Below are 21,173 nucleotides of genomic sequence, written 5' to 3'. Positions count from 1 at the left end.
AGCTTCATACCTCTCTAGTAGAGTGGACATGACTTTCTCAACCATTCTAGCTTCACTGAATTGCTCTCCTAGGAGCCTTATGCTGTTTACAACAGCCATAATCCGATCTGAGTACTGTTTAACTGTTTCTTCCTCTTTCATTTTGAGATTTTCGAAATCTCTTCTCAAGTTGAGCAACTGTTGTTGCCTTTTTTCTCAGTCCCCTGAAATTCTTCTTTCAGCTTGTCCCAAGCCTCCTTTGGTGTTTCACAGGCCATGATCCTCATAAAGATCACATCTGTCACACAATTCTGTATGCATGACATGGCCTTGTGCCTTTTTGTTCTTTCATCAGTGTGTTGCCTTATTTGAGCAACTGTTGGATTGGCTCGAAGAGGTGCTGGCTCAGCATCTGAGTTAACAACTTCCCATAGATCGAATGCCTGCAGGTAAGTCCTCATCTTAACTGCCCAAATGTTGAAGCCCTCTCCATTGAAGACAGGTGGTGAAGCTGGTGAAAAACCTGATGATGCCATCGTTTTGATACTGAAATACAACAGGTCCTCTAAGAATATGGCTCTAGATACCAATTGTTGGATCTAAGTGCAACAGCAGCAAGCTTCAACAGAATGCTTGTCGAGCAAGTCTCGTGACTTGCAGGAGAAACAAAGCAGAAAACTCAAATAGATTTTGAAGCAAAACTAAAAACGGAGAGCATATGGATGAAAACTTGTTGAATTCATTCAAAAAACTGAATATGGCACAAAGCCAATACATAAACAAGCTTACAACTTGACAAAACAGTAGGTTAACCTAAACTTCACCTACTACCACTAACAAACTTAGTAACTTGAGCTAATTAACTTGTACAAATCAACAAAGCTGATTAATCAGCTCAATCACCATCAGTTTTACATCAAATATAAACCTAACATAGTTGAAATACAACTAAGTTACATTGCATTAACTTAAAAATACAAAATAAGTAAAAACACAGCTTGCTGACTTGATGAACTTGCAGCTTCTGCATGTAGTGCCCTCGACAGTCTTGGTTGCTGCATGCTGACCATGGCTTCAACAGTACCTTACATTACCATTCTAGACAAAATAAAGCTCAGCCGTCTCTTTCTCCACGGTGTGTAGTTGACTTCCCACTTTCAAATCTTTTATGCTTGGGTGAAAAACATTTTATAATGGATGATAAAACCAAACCAGACCAGCTGGTTCAACTAGTTCTACAGAGAACCTGGTAGTTTGACAGTCATATAGGTAAGCTTATTTGCATACCATTACAAGCCTAGTTGTAAGGTACTTTGTTCCATTTTTTTGTACTTAATTGCCACTTGAATTTATATTCTATAAGACACGATACCCCAATTTGTTAACAACTTAATATCAAATTGCAGATATGCTATTGCTTTCCTAAATTACAGATATTGCGCTGCTATCGCTGGGATTGATTACTGTGTTATAACAGCTGATACTTGAATGTCTACCGGTCACAATATCCTCACCGGCGACTACTCCAAAATCTCCAAAACTGTATGTTCTTTACCCATCCTTCGCTTTTACAATGCAAAACTTAATAGAGAAACTTGATTGTAATGGTGTTTTGGCACTAAAGGGTTTTTCTTTTTTGCACTTTTATGTCGTAATTAGTAGGAGGGTTGGGTTTTAGTCTCCAAAACTAGTAAGCTACTTTGAATCAAAGGAATAGAAAGCTTTAGAGAGAAATTAAGAAATTTTGTGAAATTTGCTACTAAGTGTCTTTGAATCAAAGTGAAATTAGCTGACAGAATAAGAAAATAGGTATTCTAATAGTGTTTTTTAAATTTCCCTTCTATTAGTGTTTTGGTGGATAGTCATGCACTGAATTTGTACCTGAAAGTAAAATATTAAAAGTATGCTGGTGATGGAATTAGCTTTTATAAATCATTTCTGGACTGTTGTGTGATCACATGTTTTGATGATTGATGTTAATATATATATATGGTTTTGCTCTATGAAAATCCTTTTGTTTTCACATGTTGCCATGCTAAACTAGTAGCACTCTTATCTTAATTTTGCAGTCACTACTCAAAGGTAGGTTCTTGCATGAAAGACCTGTTGAAGAGGAGAGACCACCTTTAGTGGCAGTGAGTGAATTAAATCAATTAAGTCACTACTCAAAAGTAAAATATCTATTAGCCTATTACTTTATCTGAATGTGTTAGATTTCCTCAACAATGTCTAATTTGAGTTTATAGAAGCAATAAACTCATGTAGTAAACAGTGGATGTAGTAAACCCATTTCAGTCTAATTTCAAAGGGTTTTTGAATTTCCATTTTAGTCTATAAATTTTCAAGTTTATTATTGTACATTTTGAACTTGTGCATTTTTATTTTTTTTTTTGCAATTAATTAGTTGCACTATTTGAACTTGTAATTTTTATATTTAATTATTAACATATTTTTCAATATTTTGACTAAAAAATTAATTTATTTATATGATTAAATATCGTCTTTTTTGACTAAAAGCATATATTTAATACTAATTAATTTTTTATATTAATAATGTTTGATTTTAATATTTAATATTTTTAAATGTTTTTTAAAAACGCCGCCAAAGAACGATATTTTTAGCGACGTTTGTAATCAAAGCGTCGCTAAAGGTCTTGAGCTATAGCGGCGTTTGTGAAAAAAAGCGTCGCTAAAGATCATGATCTATAGCGGCGTTTGTGAGAAAAGCGCCGCTAAAGGTCTTGATCTATAGCGGCGTTTGTGAAAAAAGCGCCGCTAAAGGTCTTGATCTATAGCGGCGTTTGTAAAAAAGCGCCGCTAAATGTCTTGATCTATACCGGCGTTTGTAAAAAAGCGCCGCTAAAGATCCTGAGCTATAGCGGCGTTTGTGTAAAAGCATCGCTAAAGGTCATGATCTATAGCGGCGTTTGTGGAAAAAGCGCCACTAAAGGTCCGGATCTATAGCGGCGTTTGTGGGAAAAAAAACGCCGCAAACGTTTGCGGCGTTGACAATGGCGGCGTTTTTTGCGGCGCTTTCAAAAATGCCGCTAAAGGCATAAAAAAGCGCCGCTAAAAACCTGTTTTGGTGTAGTGTCACTTGACAAACGGATCTTTTCATCTTCTACCATTTTTTGATCAACATCTTCCAGTCAATTACTTCTACTTGAATTTACAAAACAACACTTACCAAACTCTATAATCTCTGATATTCTCACCTCCTCTTTAATCTTACATTGGACGATTTCATGTCTCTAATCGAGGTATCCTACGTTACAACTAAATCAGTGGATTGTTCAACTGAACTTTCCTGTAACATCTCTTATCCAAAGTGATACTAACCCGAGCAAAGACTACTGCATCTAAAATCTAAGCACGTCACCTATATTCCACTCAAAATCACTTATTAGTTGGACTTGAAGTCTTTTTAACATTTCTTGAATCATTTTTAAGTCTACTCTACTATTAGACTGCATTCGAAGATTATTCAAGCTTCTTTGAGTGAAATAGAACAAAGTCGACACTACTGAACAACAACTCAGGTCGTGACATGAAATCATGGTGGTCATCACATTAAAGCATGGTGTAACGACTAGATTTTAATTAATGTAAAAAAATGCGATTTCAAAATCGAATTTCGTAATTGAGTCAGTGAAATTATGAATGAAAAGATTTACATATTTAATACAAGAATATAAGATTGAAAAGTTGATTAATTAAATCGAAAAAATCGTTAATTATAATAGAATGACTAAATTGAGAAGGATAACAAATGATGTAATAAATGAGAGTAAAGTCGTCCATGGGTCGGGTCAAGTTCAGGTTGGGCCCTAATAAAATTTTAGACCCGAGTCCAGATTATAGATGCTAAACCCAGGTCTGACCTGGCTCATATTAATTTTTAAAAAAATTATTTTATTATATAAAACAATTTTAAAAAATATAATATATCTAATAAACTAAAAATATTAAAGCAAATGTTTCCCAACAATTTGAAAGTACATGAAAAACATTGAAACGAATGTTTCCTGATAAATTTTAAAGAGACATGTATCCAGGCTAGGCCAAGACGAGCGAAAAAAAAGCTTACTCGAGATCTGACCCGTTCGTTTTTTGTCTAAGCACATATTTTTGTCCAAACTCTCCTATTTTTCGAGCGAACCTTTGGGCCTAGTCGAATAGCCCAACCCATAGACAACTCTAAATGAGAGAGACTTATATAAATATTTAGCTTAGCCCTAAAATCAATTAAACCATAATTAATTTAATGTTGGTGACAAACATTTAAGTTAACCATTAGATTCCACTAATTGTTTTTATTAATTAATATTAACCATTAATATTTAATTATTAAATTTTGTTAATTAAATAAACGTTATAATTATAAGTTGCTGGGTGAGAGGAACAATTGTTAGCTTTATCAATCTCTTTTCTCCGTCAATTCTCTTAATGACAAAAAAGAAAACTTTCTCCTGAAACAGTTTCACTTTTGTCGTAAGGTTCCAAGGCTAGATTGTTAAGCTTTTTTCTTCAATTCACGGTGAGTTATTAGATTTAAGTAGTTGTTACTCAATACCCACGTATTTGTTTGAAGAATTATCAAATACTAAGCAAATTGAATTATTCTTTATTAATGGTTAAGATCCAACACATATTGCAGATTCTCGACAGCTTAAGTAAGCAGCATCGAATAGAGCTTGTATAAGCAAACCAACTCTACAGTTTGTGGAAGTAAATCAGTTTCGTGTGTCCGAGTTCAATTTACTTTAGTTCTCCAGGCGAACGATAGAAATGGAAAAATTACTAAATGGAAATGTAATGTTTAGAATGAATATATATATGTTACAAGTTGGATTTGATTTAGTGGTATATGTTTTGTGATAGAATGTTATATCATTGTATGAATGTACTATAAACTTATGACATGTGATTCAACTAACTTATTTGATATATTAGTTGAATGTACATGATGTGTATGATGCCAAAAGATTACTATGTTTGTACCAATGTTTTCAATTACTAAATTGTTTTCATGTCAAGGTAAGTTAAGTAAATTTCATATGGACTTACTAAGCATTTAAAATGTTTACATGTTGTCTCCTTTTTCCTTGTAGATCATTGATTTTGTAGAACATGTCAATTGGATCACCTTGAAGCTCACACTATCCAATCATCTATCGATAGACTTTTGATCGTTTTAAGTCCGGTTATGTGGCATGTACCTAGGTTTTATATATGTTAGGTTGGTTTGTTAACATAAAATTAATCTAACTAATGCTTGATGTTGAAAAAGCTATTATTTATATGTATATATATATGTATAATTTGGTAAGTTGTTAAGACTTTAGGAGTGGTAATTAAGTGGCATGTTAAATGTTAAATGGCATATTTAATGATGATATGGAATGGTTAAGTGTGTGGTTGAATGGTTTGAGTTGGTATAAGTTGAATTGAAATGATTTGGTGTCAAATTGGGCATGTTGGATTGATTGATTTGGTAATGGTTATATCCAATGTTTGGGATGCAATTTGGTGTATCTTTTATGCAGGTTATGTTGTTATATGCAATGTTTGGGATGCAATTTGGTGTATCTTTTATGCGGGTTATGTTGTGCATTTATGTACAAATCAAGTGTTTGGAGATTTGGCTAGAAATAGGTACCAAGTGGCCTAATTTTTACCAAAAATAGAGTCAACGTCGAGACAAGAAACTCTCCTCGTCGCAACGTCGGCTGGCATAATGTGACATCTCGACATCGGGAGACTGGACATCGCAATGACACATTCTTTTGGTGGCATCACGACGTGGAGGAAGTGACGTCACGACATCGGCCTTGAATTTTCAAAACTTTATAATTTGGTCTTATTTTACGCTCGAGCCAACAAAAGAGCTTTTGTAAGCTCGATTAAGACTCGAATTTAATTGAATATCATAATATTTGAATGTTTATGACCTAATTGAATATTTGAAGGACTTATTTATGATATGCTTGATCTGAAATTTCGAAAATGTTGCAAATTATTCATTTGTTCATTTTGGGTTGATTCTAGAGCATATGTAAGCTTGTATAAGACTCGTGAAAGGTCGTATTCGGTGATTATGAATTGAATTGGCTATGATTGTATGATTTATGTTTAATTTGAATGTTAATTTTCTGTAATTACTCTGACAATGATTGTAGCATCCCATAACTCAAACCCAATGATCAAGTCAGATGAAGGGTGTTACACTTCAAACTTTTCGCACTCGTACTTTTCCTTTAGAATTGCGATTTGTATGTTCATACCTCGCTATCAAGGCCTCACATGTTCAATACAACATGCTTTTATTCAAAAGCAATGTATCGGGAAGAATATTAGTTTATCTTCCATAGCTTGCCTTTTCAAATACAATCTACCATTTGAGGTTTTATAAAAAGAAATATGCAAAAAAAAATAAAAATCTAAATCAAATTGACCTTACCTACAACATAGAAACCTTATGAACACTTCTTATCTTAAAAAATGTCACTTTATAACATTCACTTCAACCAAGGGGTAATTATTGTACACAAATATCACCAAGTCTTATCTATCTATCACATCATACCTTCCATACCTCTAGAACCACCCTACAAATGGAAGGCTATCACTACATAGGCCATATGACGCGTTCCTTTATCTTGAGAAGACAAAGATAAGGGGGATTCTCTCGTCATTTACCTCTCTCTCTTGGCTAAGCTTGGTGAGAGCTCCAAATAATATCCTTCCCTCAAGCTCTACCACAATGACTCTCTACCCTTTAAGGATGAACCGTCCTCAAGCCCAAATCTTGCATCACCAATTTTATATTCCTTTTTCAACACATTGGTATGTATTTTAAAATTGAAATCTCATGTTAGCAAAAAAATTTTAATTCTCAATCAGTCATTTTTGTGTGTGAAGAAAAAATTGCTACAAGTAGATGAGTAAGTTTAATATATTACCAAAATTTATTTGTTGAGGAAAGAAAGGAGATATCGATTTGATTTTTATTTTTAACAATATATACATATGTAGGCACGTTTTTAGAATTGAATCAAATATTGAAGTAATTTATTAATATTCTTTTTATCTTCCATATTCGTTTTATGGTTTGTGCCTATTCCCAAAAATATTATCTCAAAAACTCAAATATATTTTCTTTCAATCTTACCATTGCACCCCGATAAATTAATAATTATTCAATCCCATTCCTTTGCTTACTTTTGTTTTTTTTTTAATTATATAGCTTTATACATTTTACAAGGGATGAGCGAAAAAAATAAATTTATAACGAAAATTAAATGATAAATTTTTTAATTGTAAAAAAAATTACTATCATATTAATTATTTATTTTGAAAGGATTATAATTACATTATAAATTAATTTTTGGATGCGAAAACGCCTTTTTTAAGCCCGACACTCATATGGCAATGTGCCAAAGTTTTAAATTGCACCATGGTTCATGGACAGACCAAATGGGTCATCCGTAGCTGTCCTTTTCAAAACATTTAACAATCATTTTTAGTGAGAAAATCCCGAGGGAATATCCATTATTCTCCCTTTGACTACCACAACATCTTCTCAAAACTCCTAGAACCTTCTACAGACAAGCTTCATTTTCTTTTTAATAGTATCATGCGTCTAGAAAATATATGTATAGATGTAATAAAATAAAGTTTTAATTTTTTAATATTTTACTAATACAATTGGCATGGTCCAAATATCATCATAAACAATTCTTTTTTATTAACAAGATTAAAATACCATCAAAAAATATAATTTATTTTAAATATAAAAAAATTGTAATTTATTTAATCGAGTTTATATCCAATTGACTTGTGATACCAACCTAACCAGAAACTTATATAATAGTATAAATAAAATAACTTTAATTTTGATTGGATTAAATTAATCGTTTACAAATTTAAATCAATTTCAATAAAATAAATAAATTTTATCAAATGAATTGTGCTAAAATAATAAATTTGATTTAATTGATTTATTTTTATCTCAAATGCAATTTAAATTTTTTTAATAGGTTTTTAAAACGTCGTAACACTACCTAAACCACATGGGAAATGGCGACATCTTCATATGGCACACATTTGGTGGATTTTAAATCACATGAAACCCTGCATGCATGAGAGAGGAGATGGAAGCTGCAGTCATTGGGGACTCAATTTCAAGCACTTATCACGCTATGTATCTACACATGTTTGATCTTTCATTAAAATAATAATAATTAACTACTCATGTATTACGTAAATGTTTATTTATTATTTATTTATCCATTCACTATAAAAAAATTATAGCAGGAGTTGAACCATATCCTGAATTATTATATAATAATTAAATAATTTAGATATGTTTATATTCGGTTTTAAATAAAAGTTTTAATTTATTCAAATTAATTTATATTTATAAATTATTAATTTAAATTTTTTAAAATTTAATATTTTTATTAAATAAGATTAAAATTAATTTATATTATTTTTATTTTAGTAAAAATAACTTAATACGCTTTTTTATATTTACATTATGATATTAGATATGATTATAAATTTAATTTTTATGTGGTATAATTGTATAATATGTTAATTAAAATAAATAAAATAAGACCTATTGTAATACTAAAAACTTATGGGGCTAGACTCGCACCTTAAATGTTGCAGTCCAAATTCACTTTATATTTTTAATTGAGTATTATTTTTTTGTTTTTCAAACTTAATAACTCTCAAATATTTGACTAAACTTCAATTTGGACCGATGTTAATAGGGTTAAATCTCAAATTTATATATGAGCCTTGAACTAATATGCATTATTATACATGAACTCTGATTTTGTGCATTGTTATACTCGAGATTTTCATTTGATTCAATTTTTAAAAATAACTTACACAATTATCATTATAGATACATTTTACGTTTACATATTGCATATTCAAATAATTATATGTATCTAATATATAAATAAATTAATGTATTTATTTCTTTAAATATATACGATTGAATTAAAAATAAAAATTTTATATATACATTTGAACCACGATCAAAATTTCATAAGTATAATTTCACAAAATCAAATTTCATATATCAAATTGTATAATATTAAATCAAAATTTGAGATTTATCCAATTTTGATATCCAACCAATTAGGGTAAAATATATATTTCTCTAAAGCATACTTAATTACTTATGTAGGAGATTTCTAAAAATTTATAAGATGTAGTTAAATAATATCTTCTTAATTGTTAAACACCGATAATAGCAGTAGAACGATTGCAAAACAATAAGAAAAGAAAAATAAGAACACACATTTTACGTAGAAATTCTTTCGGAAAAACGAGTGATACAAGAGGAGGGATTGAAAAATCTTGTTCTAATCAAAGCCAAATAAAAGAAGGATTCAACTTGTGACAAATTTCGAGTTATACAATCTCTAACAAATACATGAATCATTCAAATTTTATTTATGAAATGAATTTTACAATAATTTAAAAAAAATGTTCCAAATTCACTCATTAAGGTATGTTAGGGTTTAAGATTTAACAAATTGATAGTTTTTACTTTCGGCCCAACTTGGTGATAGTTTATACTTACGAGAGATAAAAAGAAAAATATCCCCATCAAAAGTCACTTTATATTCAATTTAACTCCTTTTTTAACCTTGTTGTACGTATTTAAAAAAAATATCCTTTTTTAAGGTCCCAAAGTCCAATAATCTCTTCACAGGTAGCATCCACTAGTATATACTTTATTTAATATTTTAATTAAATTAAATATATTATTTTGATTTCTTAACAATTCCATATTGTGAGATTCAAATATTAGAAATCTTTATTTCTTCATTTGCATATTAAAATTTTTACTTCTAAATATTATCTTATTTACTTATTTTTGGGCACTATAAAGTCTAACAATTAGAAATAAGTAACTAGATATCAATTCGGTTAAGAAAATTAGAAAAATATCTTTTCGTATTTAAAATAAGTTATATTATTCAATGCTACAGTGGAGGGATGGGGAGGGAGAAAATAAATTTTGAGTGAATTTGGTTTGAAAGAAAAGTGAGAGGAAAAAATTAGATATTTTATCTTAATGCATAAAAATCAATTCATCCAAATCAGATTAGAGCTGTATTTTACATTTCTCAAATGTTTTATTTTCTTTCCTTTTATTGATCAACTCTTCCAAGCAATGATAATTTTTTTTCAATTTTCATCTTTTCTAATAATACTGTTGATTGAGTTAGTGTTACAAGTTAAGTGCTCAAAATTGATGACAACATAATAAATAATAAACAATTATACTCATTTAGTCATATATTTATATTACTCTTAATTTAATCTATATTTTCTTTTTAAATATAATACACGTGTTATTATTAAGCAGTTTTAAACTATTCGTTTATTTTACAAAATAAACTTTTGTATTCTAAATACTTTGTTAGGATTTAGAAGAATCCTTTTAAAGTTGAAAGAATATTCCAAAGAAAACATATAAAGAGAAAAGGAATTACTTTGATGATTCTCGTACGTAATTTAAAATACTAATTTCTTTACTAGAAAATTAAAACAAATTATGATCAACTAAATGACAAGAGTTTTTCTTGTATAAATAATTAACTTTGTTCATTAGTTCTTGTAAGTCACAATTCTCTGTAATTTTTCTTTTCCTCCCAATTTTTTTTTCTGATCCAGCGTTTGTGTTTTTCTCAGGGACCTATATTCAGGTACTGAATTATCCATAAACTTCAATTTGATTATCCAAATCTGGGTTTATCTCAAAATCATGTAACTTTTTAGTTTTTACTCTCTCTCTTTTCTTTTTACATGCTCTGTTTTCTAGTTTATACAAAGGTCAATTTTGTCTCCCCTGAAACTACGGCTACTTTTTTGAATGCAGATGGCTTTTCTATCGAATTCTTTGATTTTATAGGCTCTATTTTTCTGGGTCTCAATGGCTTATATTTTAAATAAAAATAAATGAAATATATAAGAGTTTTTTTTTTTTTTTTTGAAAGTTAAATATACGACAGTTTTTTAACTTCCTCGTGGATTGAAAGAACTTAACTGCTAATGCATGTATAGGAGACTAAGCTTGTTGTATATCAAATACTTGATATTGGGTTTATGATGCTTTGGTAATTTAAAATTGGTAATTATCTTTTATGCAGACGAAGTTTTTAGGAGTGTGGTAATGGCGAGTTTTAATAATAATAATAATGGCAAGTTCGAGAAGTTGGCATCCATTGATGCGCAGTTACGGCAATTGGTTCCTGCTAAAGTGAGTGAAGATGATAAATTGGTGGAATATGATGCTTTGCTTTTGGATCGGTTTCTTGATATTCTTCAAGATTTGCATGGCGAGGATCTTAAGGAAACGGTATATTTACTCTCTTGTTTTTTCAAACTTGGTCTTTGATCGTTTGGTCAATGCCCTTGTTTTCAAACACTTTATTTGGAATGGCAAAGGATTGGGATTTCTTTTCTGAAACCTGTTTAAATTAGAGTTTGAAGTTTTAATGGTTGGAAGTGTTTGAAACGATGATGAATGTTCATGGTAGTATTACTACCCTTTGTAAATGACAATATTCTGCTTCATTATCAGTTGAGTGCATGTTACTGGACTCATTTAGTTTCTTAAAAGTGGTCGTGCTTGACAAGATTGGACATGTATAGAGTATGATGCTCCAAATATATGGAAAAAATTTTAAAACATGGACTGTATTCTAGTTGCATGCTTACTGGTATCCGATACTCACATGAGTTGCGAAACATAGATTGAGTGTACACTGACTCATGAGAGTTTCATATTTTGATTTCATTGAAATTTGAGTTTTCTGGTTTCTGCATATGAATCCTCACTACTGAGAATATTAGAAGGTTATGTGGATCTTGATAGGTCTTATTTGTTTCTCTTAGACTGTTCAGTTGTTCATTTTTTGTGGTAGATGGTAAAAAAGGGGTTGTTCTTGACACTTATGCAGTGATTTATGAAGATAAAGTTGTATTTTTGGTGTTTGATTTGTTTAGGTTCAAGAATGTTATGAACTTTCTGCTGAGTATGAAGGTAAGAATAACCCCACGAAACTTGAGGAGTTGGGAAATGTTTTGACGAGTTTGGATCCCGGGGACTCCATTGTTGTAGCTAAAGCTTTTTCCCACATGCTTAACTTGGCTAACCTGGCTGAGGAAGTCCAGATTGCTCACCGTCGAAGGATCAAGTTGAAGAAAGGTGATTTTGTTGATGAGAACAATGCAACAACTGAATCAGACTTGGAGGAAACCCTCAAGAGACTTGTGGTTGATCTGAAGAAGTCTCCTCAGGAAGTCTTTGACGCTCTTAAGAACCAGACTGTGGATCTAGTCTTCACTGCTCATCCTACGCAATCAGTTCGAAGATCTTTACTGCAGAAGCATGGAAGGTCCGTTCATCGATTTTTTCTTCTTACCGTCTTCCCATTACATCTCAAGAATTTCAGTGATGAAACGATTTCAATTCGAAACCTATTTCCATTCACTATTATGCTTCTGATTCTAAAGAATCTTTTTCTGCCCTTATCATTTGTCCAGGATAAGGAATTGTTTAGCGCAGTTGTACGCTAAAGATATTACTCCAGATGATAAGCAGGAGCTCGACGAGGCTCTCGGGCGTGAGGTATACCACCTTGTCATGATATTCTTTTAATATGTACATAAGCTTGCTATCCATGTCCCACAAAAGAAAAGTACCTTGGTTCTCATTGTTTTTGTTTTGGTTTCCCTTTCCATGTAGATACAAGCTGCATTTCGTACAGATGAGATTCGAAGAACGCCTCCAACTCCTCAAGATGAGATGAGAGCAGGAATGAGCTACTTCCATGAAACAGTATGGAAGGGTGTTCCAAAATTCTTGCGCCGAGTTGACACGGCTTTGAAGAACATTGGAATTAATGAACGTGTTCCCTATAACGCACCACTTATCCAATTTTCTTCATGGATGGGTGGTGATCGTGATGGTAAAATTCGACTTGAACAAATAAATATCAAAAGATTGTACCTTCTAGTATGAAATAGTTTTCTAATTAGTTAAAATTGGAGGTACTCAAATATCTTTTGTAGTGTTTCAGCATTTTCTTGATTTATCTTGCAGGCAACCCAAGGGTAACTCCTGAAGTCACAAGGGATGTTTGCTTGTTGGCTAGAATGATGGCTGCCAATTTGTACTATTCCCAGATTGAGGATCTGATGTTTGAGGTATTAAGCTCGTCCATCGAACATGTTTTATAGAGCTTTTCTGAAGGGACCCAGTTTAGGCAAATTCTTGTCGATGTCTTTGCAGTTGTCCATGTGGCATTGCAGTGATGAGCTTCGTGTTCGTGCTGATGAACTTCATAGATCCTTAAGGAGAGATGCTAAACACTACATAGGTATACATGCTGGTTTCTGTTTTGTGTGCATTTTATTCTGAATCTAGATTATGCACTTTGTACATGATTAAATAGTTTTGCAGAATGGACTGAAGTTCTTGTTATCAGAATATACTGTGAATTAAAGTATATAGACTTTTTCTCCCTCTCCAATTCCCCACGAAGGGATAAGATTCTTCTTTAGTGTATGTTTTATGGCATGCTCAAAGATTGAATTTAGACTAAGTGACTTGGAAATGGCAGTATCTACAAATATTTTGTTCAATGATCTGTTATGTTGGTTAAGTTCTAATTGATGTAACTCTTGATGCAGAGTTTTGGAAACAAATCCCTCCCAGTGAACCCTACCGTGTTATTCTTGGTGACGTTAGGGACAAGCTGTATCAAACACGTGAAAGGTCACGGCAATTGTTATCTCATGGTATGTCTGAGATTCCGGAGGAAGCAACTTTCACCAACATTGAGCAGGTATCTTTTTGTTTGTCCTATATCATGGTTTTATTATTAGTTTGGAATATCCCTACTTTTCACTAGTGAAATAGAGATTTACATATGTCACTCTACACTTTTCAAGTGTCTGTTGCGGGTATGCATCCAACATGGGTATGTTCATTTTTTTCCATGTATTTGAAGAATCCTTGGAGGGCCATAGCCATGCCTTGAAAAGCATCGGGCTTAGGTGTTGAACATAGGTTCTTTGACAAAAATGAAGAGTCGGAACAACACAGAGAACAGTAAATTTCCTCTTGACTATATTGTTGTAATTAGGAACGGGAAAACCCCCACCCAAAAACAATAATTATTGAATTAGGTTCTGAAGGACCATTCTACATCACTCTCAAGTAATTATTTTTTTTATGATCATAAATAGCATTTTATTACGTGTAAATTTTTTCTATAGTAACCTCTTCTTAACTGACCCTGGCACTAATTAAGTTTTAAAATTTATGCAGTTCCTGGAACCTCTTGAACTTTGTTATAGATCACTTTGCTCTTGTGGTGACCAGCCAATTGCTGATGGAAGCCTTCTTGATTTCTTGAGGCAAGTGTCAACCTTTGGGCTCTCACTTGTCAGACTTGACATTAGGCAAGAGTCTGACCGTCATACAGATGTCTTAGATGCCATTACCAAACACTTGGAAATTGGTTCCTACCGAGAGTGGTCTGAAGAACAAAAGCAGGAATGGCTATTATCTGAACTAAGTGGCAAGCGTCCACTGTTTGGTTCAGATCTTCCTAAAACAGAAGAAATTGCTGATGTTTTAGACACATTCAATGTCCTAGCAGAGCTCCCAGCAGATAACTTCGGAGCGTACATCATTTCAATGGCAACTGCGCCTTCTGATGTTCTTGCTGTTGAGCTCCTGCAACGTGAATGCCATGTGAAGCAACCATTAAGAGTTGTTCCACTGTTTGAGAAGCTTGCAGATTTGGAGGCTGCACCTGCTGCTTTGGCTCGGCTCTTCTCAGTAGATTGGTACAGAAATCGGATCAATGGAAAGCAAGAAGTTATGATTGGGTATTCAGATTCAGGTAAAGATGCTGGGCGTCTCTCTGCTGCCTGGCAATTATACAAAGCTCAGGAGGAGCTTATAAAGGTCGCTAAGCAATTTGGAGTGAAGCTAACAATGTTCCATGGTCGTGGTGGGACTGTTGGAAGAGGAGGTGGTCCAACTCATCTTGCTATATTATCTCAACCACCAGAAACTATTCACGGATCACTTCGTGTTACAGTTCAAGGTGAAGTTATTGAGCAATCGTTTGGGGAGGAGCACTTGTGCTTTAGAACACTCCAGCGTTTTACAGCTGCCACACTTGAGCATGGTATGCACCCGCCAGTTTCACCAAAGCCTGAATGGCGTGCACTGATGGATGAAATGGCCATTGTTGCTACTAAGGAGTACCGTTCCATCGTCTTCAAAGAACCTCGATTTGTTGAATATTTCCGCCTTGTAAGTGATCTTGCATTATGATGTTCTTAACACCATCTAAATTAATTAAAAGTGTTTTCAATTGAATAATACTATTTACTTCTGCTGTAGGCTACACCAGAGTTGGAGTACGGTAGGATGAATATTGGTAGCCGACCATCAAAGCGGAAGCCAAGTGGGGGTATTGAATCCCTCCGTGCAATCCCGTGGATCTTTGCCTGGACTCAGACAAGATTTCATCTTCCCGTTTGGCTTGGCTTTGGAGCGGCATTTAAACATGTCATTGAGAAGGACATTAAGAATCTGCAAATGCTACAGGAGATGTACAATGAATGGCCTTTCTTTAGGGTGACAATCGATTTAGTCGAGATGGTCTTTGCGAAGGGAGATCCTGGGATCGCAGCCTTATATGATAGGCTCCTTGTTTCTCCAGAACTGTGGTCATTCGGAGAGAGGTTAAGGACCAACTATGAAGAAACAAAATGCCTTCTCCTCCAGGTACAGCAACCGGAACATGATGCCTCCTATCATTCATTTCTTTCCAAAAAAAATAATACAATTGTTTAGACAGATCCAAATTCTCTTATATTTTGAACCTATAAATTTACTCCTTTTTCTCTTTTGTTTCCAGATTGCTGCGCACAAGGATCTTCTTGAAGGGGACCCCTACCTAAAGCAAAGACTCCGGCTGCGTGATTCATACATCACAACACTAAACGTCTGCCAGGCATACACACTTAAACGTATCCGTGACCCAAATTACAATGTGAAGTTTCGGCCACACATCTGCAAACCTGCAGATGAGCTTGTGAAACTGAACCCAACAAGTGACTATGCCCCTGGTTTGGAGGATACCCTCATCTTGACCATGAAGGGTATTGCTGCCGGCATGCAAAACACGGGTTAAACCGACTTACTACTCAATACTTATTATATATCTGGTCCAGAAAACAATAAGTATGCATCAAAGATGTTCACGATTCCAGCGTAAAAGGTTTTCTTGTAGTAAAGGCAAATTATCTGCCATAAGATGGAAGGTTTAGTGACCCTCGTAAACTATATGATTATGTTACTGCTCTTAGATACTCTTTTTTACCATTGGCGAGTGTTTAATACTGCCATAGAATGGATCATATTGAGGCTCCATGAAGATGATTACTTGTGGTTTAATACAGAAGGCTTCTATTTCTTCCTTTTACGTATCTTGTGTCTTTTATAGTTTCTAGCTTATCGCTTATCTGCAGCTTCTCTCTATATCTATCCATCTTTATATGTCAGGCATTGCTGGCAGGGATGATGAAATGTATTTCTCTCTATCATCTTTTTTTTTAACAAAAAGAGATGGAAATGCTTAAACAATTAGGCTATCTCTTGTTTCTTAGATACTTGTCAACAGAATTTGTGGAGTGATATGAGAAAATGGTATTAATTTTTTAAAGCAGCTTTTAATTTATATTAATTCAATGGAAATATATTGAGTAATTATTTCGTAGACAAGATTGTGATGAAATAAAGATACATGAGAGTAAAAGTAAAGAACAAAAAAAATTAGTAGAGCAAAAGTATTACATATGTTGACACCATTTTTTGGATGAAAATGGGGTCGATTTGGGTTTTGACGAAAACGAAAAAAAACGGGAGTCGCCACCAATCTTTTTTTTTATGAGGTGTGATTGGATCACCTCAAAAAGTGGTTGTTTTTAATAAACGGTTTGATTTTATTAAAACAACGATTTTGGTCCACGAAACTCAGAAAACGGGTTCGGGAGTCGGTTACGTACGAGGAAGGATTAGCACCCTCGTAACGCCCAAAATTGGTACCTAGTTGATTAGTTAATGTCTTGATGTCGAGAATTGATAACTTGGAAGAATTAAAAATACGATCCTTATATTAAAATGAAAATTTTTGGAAAAAGTAGCATATTTCACGTTAATCGAGAAAAAGAATCATATCCAGTGAGTTAGGACACAATGTCTCGAATTCTCGAAACGTGAATGAAAAATGCTTATTTGAAAGATATTTAACTATCTTGGATTAAAAAAGGGATCACGACCAGTAAGTTAGGACACGATCCTTTTTTAGTTCCCGATATCGTTTAAAACTTGAGTTTAAAAAAAATTCGTGTGATAAAGTTTAAAAGAATATTCAATTGTTTAAATCAAACGAAGAAATCGCAACCCAATACGTTAGGGCACAATTTCTAAAAATATTAAACATTGAATATTGCATTTATTTCGAAAAAAACCTCATCTCGAGAAAACGTGTCATATCCAATGCGTTAGGACACAACGTATTGAATTCTCGATAACGAGCTTTTTATCATTTTTAAAAGAGTAATTTCGATTATTTAAATTCAACGAAGAAAATCGGAACCCAATACGTTAGGGCTCGATTCTCTCGAAGATCCAAATGCCGAGTATTACTCATATTTTTAAAATTTCTTCTTTTTGAAATCTAGATAAAAATAAGTGTAATGGAATAACAATAATGATGATGTAATTAAAATAATACAAGCAAAGGCTACAAAGTAAAATAAATACAGAGACGAACTAATATAATATACAATCACAAGCATATAAGCAATAAAATTAAAACATTCATTCTAAATAATGAAAATGTAAATCAAGAAATGAACAAAGAAAATGTATAAAACTATAAAAATATAAAAAGATATATATATGTATTCGTGAAAGAAAAAATGTATATGGATATATATATAGATATGTAGATAAATTATAAAATATAAAAAATATATGTATGTATATATTAAATGAGTTATAAGACTATGTACATACATAGATATATATTTATATATATTATAAAAATATATGTACAACGTATGTAAATTATAATGTATATAAAGTATAGAGGTATGTATATATATAATTCAAAGATATGCATGTATATGTATATATAATTAAATCTAAAATTTAAAAAAAAGCATAAATGAACAAATAATAATAATAATAATAGTAATAATAAATTTGTTAATAAAATAACCAAAATAACGAAAAAGGATCAAATTGAAATTTTAACACAAAATTTGGGGTCAAATCTGAAATAAATTAAAATAGGACCTAATTGGATGTGCAAACAACTGGGAGGGACCAAACTAGAAATATTCCCTGTTTTCCCAAAACGCGCAGTTCCATCAAGGACCAAAATGAAAACGCAACAAATTACCGGGTGCAATTGAAAAAAACAAAACGCTTAATTGAAAAATCACTAAAAAGGGGCAGGGCTAAAAGTGCAATTAGCCCTTCAGCAGAAAAACACGTGGATCTGGGGGCATCTGGGTCGGATCTCGGGTTGGCCTCCTAAACGGCGTCGTTTTGGGCATTCTGGGGCTAGGCCAAAACGGCGTCGTTTCATGCCACTATAAATTTCAAAAATTTTGCTAAAAACTTCATTTTTCCCCTCTTTCACAAAAAAAAAACTTCAGAATACTCTCTCAACTCTCCCTTTCCCTGGGCACTGCCCAGAATCAGGCCAACACCGCCGCCGTGCCGGCCACCGTATACGGTGGCCGGAAATTTCAAAAATGGTATTTTTATTTTTTCGCACTTTTCTCTTTATATTATATGTTTATATAAATAAATAAACAAAAAAAAAGAAAGAAAATAAAAATAATCTGAGAAGAAATCGAAAATAAAAGAGAACACCGGCAATCACCTTTAAACCTTTTTTGCTTTTTTATTTCTGTAAAATGCTACCCAAAAAAAAGAAAAAAGACCCTTTACAGAAGTGATATTCGGCTATTTATAGCCCATTACAACCATTTTTTTATAATTTTTCTACTGTCATTGTACTTGTTGTTGCGTGTGTGTTCTTCCTTACAGGTGCCAGAGGAGTTGGTAGAGCAGGTGAGGCCGCAGCGCTGGTCAGAGGAACGGCGGCGGTAGTTGGGGTCGGTGCACGGCATCAGGGATTAGGTGCGGCGCATGAGAAGCAGGGGCTAGGGTTCTGAAACCCTAGTTTTTTTATTTGGTTTGGGTCATTCATTTTTTTTAATGTTTGGGCCTGATTTGGTTGTAATGAGTTTTGGGTTTATTTTGTTGGGCTTCGGGTTTTGGTCTAGGTTAGTTTGAATTAAGTTTGGGTATTGGGCTTGGTTGGTATTTGGGTTAGGCTGTTGGGTTTATTTTTGGGTCTACTATTGGGCTATTCAGGTTTGGGTTTTTGTTTAGGTGGGTTGATTGGGCTAGTGTTGGGTTTGGTCAGTTGGGTAGGTCAAAATGGGCCTATACAGCTGCCCCTCTTTGCTCGTTGTCGTGTAACGATAACAGAGCAAAGACTAAGAAAGGCTCATTTTGCCCGGCCTCGCCGATTCTTGACTTGTTCTGGTTCTTCTCTTCTTCAAGTAGTTTCATTCCAGTCCACTGTGCCTTGTTGTTTCGATCCATTCCACTGCAACTTCAAAAAGATGAGACTTGTAGCTTCAATCTACTCTGTTGTAACTTCAGGGGGTGAGGTTCATGGTTTTATTCTATTCCACTGCAACGTCAAGGGGGTAAGATCTGCTGTTGTAGCTTCAATCTTTTTAATTGCAATGTCAGGGAAGTAAGATCCGCTGTTGTAGCTTCAATCTGTTCCACTGCAACGCTAGGAAAATAAGATCCGCTATTGTAGCTTCAATATCTTTAACTGCCAGGGAAGCAAGATCCGCTGTTGTAGCTTCAATCTCTTTAACTGCAAACTATGGTTTCTTCGATCTGCTTCGCTATGAGTACAGGAAGGCAAGACTAGTGTCTTCGATCCGCTTCGCCGTTAGTACGGGAAGGCAAGATCTGCTATCTTTAACCAGCTCCATCACAACCGAGAGAGGCAAGGTCTTTTGTCTTCAATCAGCTCCATCACAACCGAGAGAGGCAAGGTTTGTGTCTTCGACCTGCTTCGCTGTCAATGCAGAAAGGCAAGATCTATTGTCTTCAACCAGCTCCATTACAACCGAGAGAGACAAGGTTTGTGTCTTCGACCTGCTTCGCTGTCAATGCAGGAAGGCAAGATCTGTTGTCTTCAACCAGCTCCATCACAACCGAGAGAGGCAAGGTTTGTGTCTTTGACCTGCTTCGCTGTCAATGCAGGAAGGCAAGATCTGCTATCTTTGACCAGCTCTGCTACAAACGAGGGAGGCAAGGTTTGTGTCTTCGACCTGCTTCGTTGTCAATGCAGGAAGGCAAGATCTTTTGTCTTCAACCAGCTCCATCACAACCGAGAGAGGCAAGGTTTGTGTCTTCGACCTGCTTCGCTATCAATGCAGGAAGGCAAGATCTTTTGTCCTCAACCAGCTCTATCACAATCGAGAGAGGCAAGGTTTGTGTCTTCGACCTGCTTCGCTGTCAATGCAGGAAGGCAAGATCTGTTGTCTTCACTGATCTGTTCTCTAGGGAACATGACTTGTATGTTCTATTTTATGAACTTATTTATGCCTAGTGATTAGGATGACATGATCAGAATGAATCAAATGCTCCTAACTAGATGTGTATGAATGCAAAATGTCATGAAAATGATTCCTTAATGCTTAGGTTATCATCACGCAAAAGCATATTAAGGCTTTATCACTGACGTGCTACAATGCCTTCTTGCTCAGCAGGCGTATCCAAAGAAACACTTAATCTGATTGCCCCCCACTGCGAACGTTAAAGTTCAATCCACTGGGACATAAAATTTGTACCATCAATCTCCCACTGTAACCTAAGGGTAGAAAGATATGGCTTTTCTCAATCTTCTCCTATCACAATTCAAGGATACATAATGTGAAGCTCTTTGGTCCTTTACCCCATTCCCAAGGTGTCATACCAAATGCTCATGCACAATTGCAAAATTTTCTTCTCTGAGAAAACCTATTTT

At 33.8% G+C, this 21,173-nt stretch overlaps 1 protein-coding gene and 1 long non-coding RNA gene across 2 annotated transcripts; both read left to right on the top strand.

Moving 5' to 3' along the window:
• Positions 1-1,068: 1,068 nt before the first annotated feature.
• LOC107918558 (uncharacterized) lies at positions 1,069-2,301 on the top strand. The gene is made up of 2 exons (XR_001690153.2): positions 1,069-1,521; positions 2,049-2,301. It is a non-coding gene; the product is annotated as an uncharacterized lncRNA (long non-coding RNA).
• An 8,216-nt stretch (positions 2,302-10,517) lies between these two features.
• On the top strand, positions 10,518-16,520 carry LOC107920383 (phosphoenolpyruvate carboxylase). The gene is made up of 11 exons (XM_041109112.1): positions 10,518-10,712; positions 11,157-11,365; positions 12,016-12,407; positions 12,556-12,640; positions 12,758-12,980; positions 13,115-13,218; positions 13,304-13,391; positions 13,705-13,859; positions 14,345-15,343; positions 15,434-15,820; positions 15,954-16,520. The coding sequence occupies exons 2-11, from the start codon at positions 11,180-11,182 to the stop codon at positions 16,227-16,229; spliced, it is 2,895 nt and encodes a 964-aa protein (XP_040965046.1). The 5' UTR covers positions 10,518-10,712; positions 11,157-11,179; the 3' UTR covers positions 16,230-16,520.
• Positions 16,521-21,173: the final 4,653 nt, after the last annotated feature.

The sequence above is a fragment of the Gossypium hirsutum genome, chromosome D13 (assembly GCF_007990345.1).
Source record: "Gossypium hirsutum isolate 1008001.06 chromosome D13, Gossypium_hirsutum_v2.1, whole genome shotgun sequence".
Lineage (NCBI taxonomy): Eukaryota > Viridiplantae > Streptophyta > Magnoliopsida > Malvales > Malvaceae > Gossypium > Gossypium hirsutum.
The sequence above is the reverse complement of the archived record's forward strand: the minus strand, read 5'-3'. Positions and strand labels throughout refer to the sequence as shown.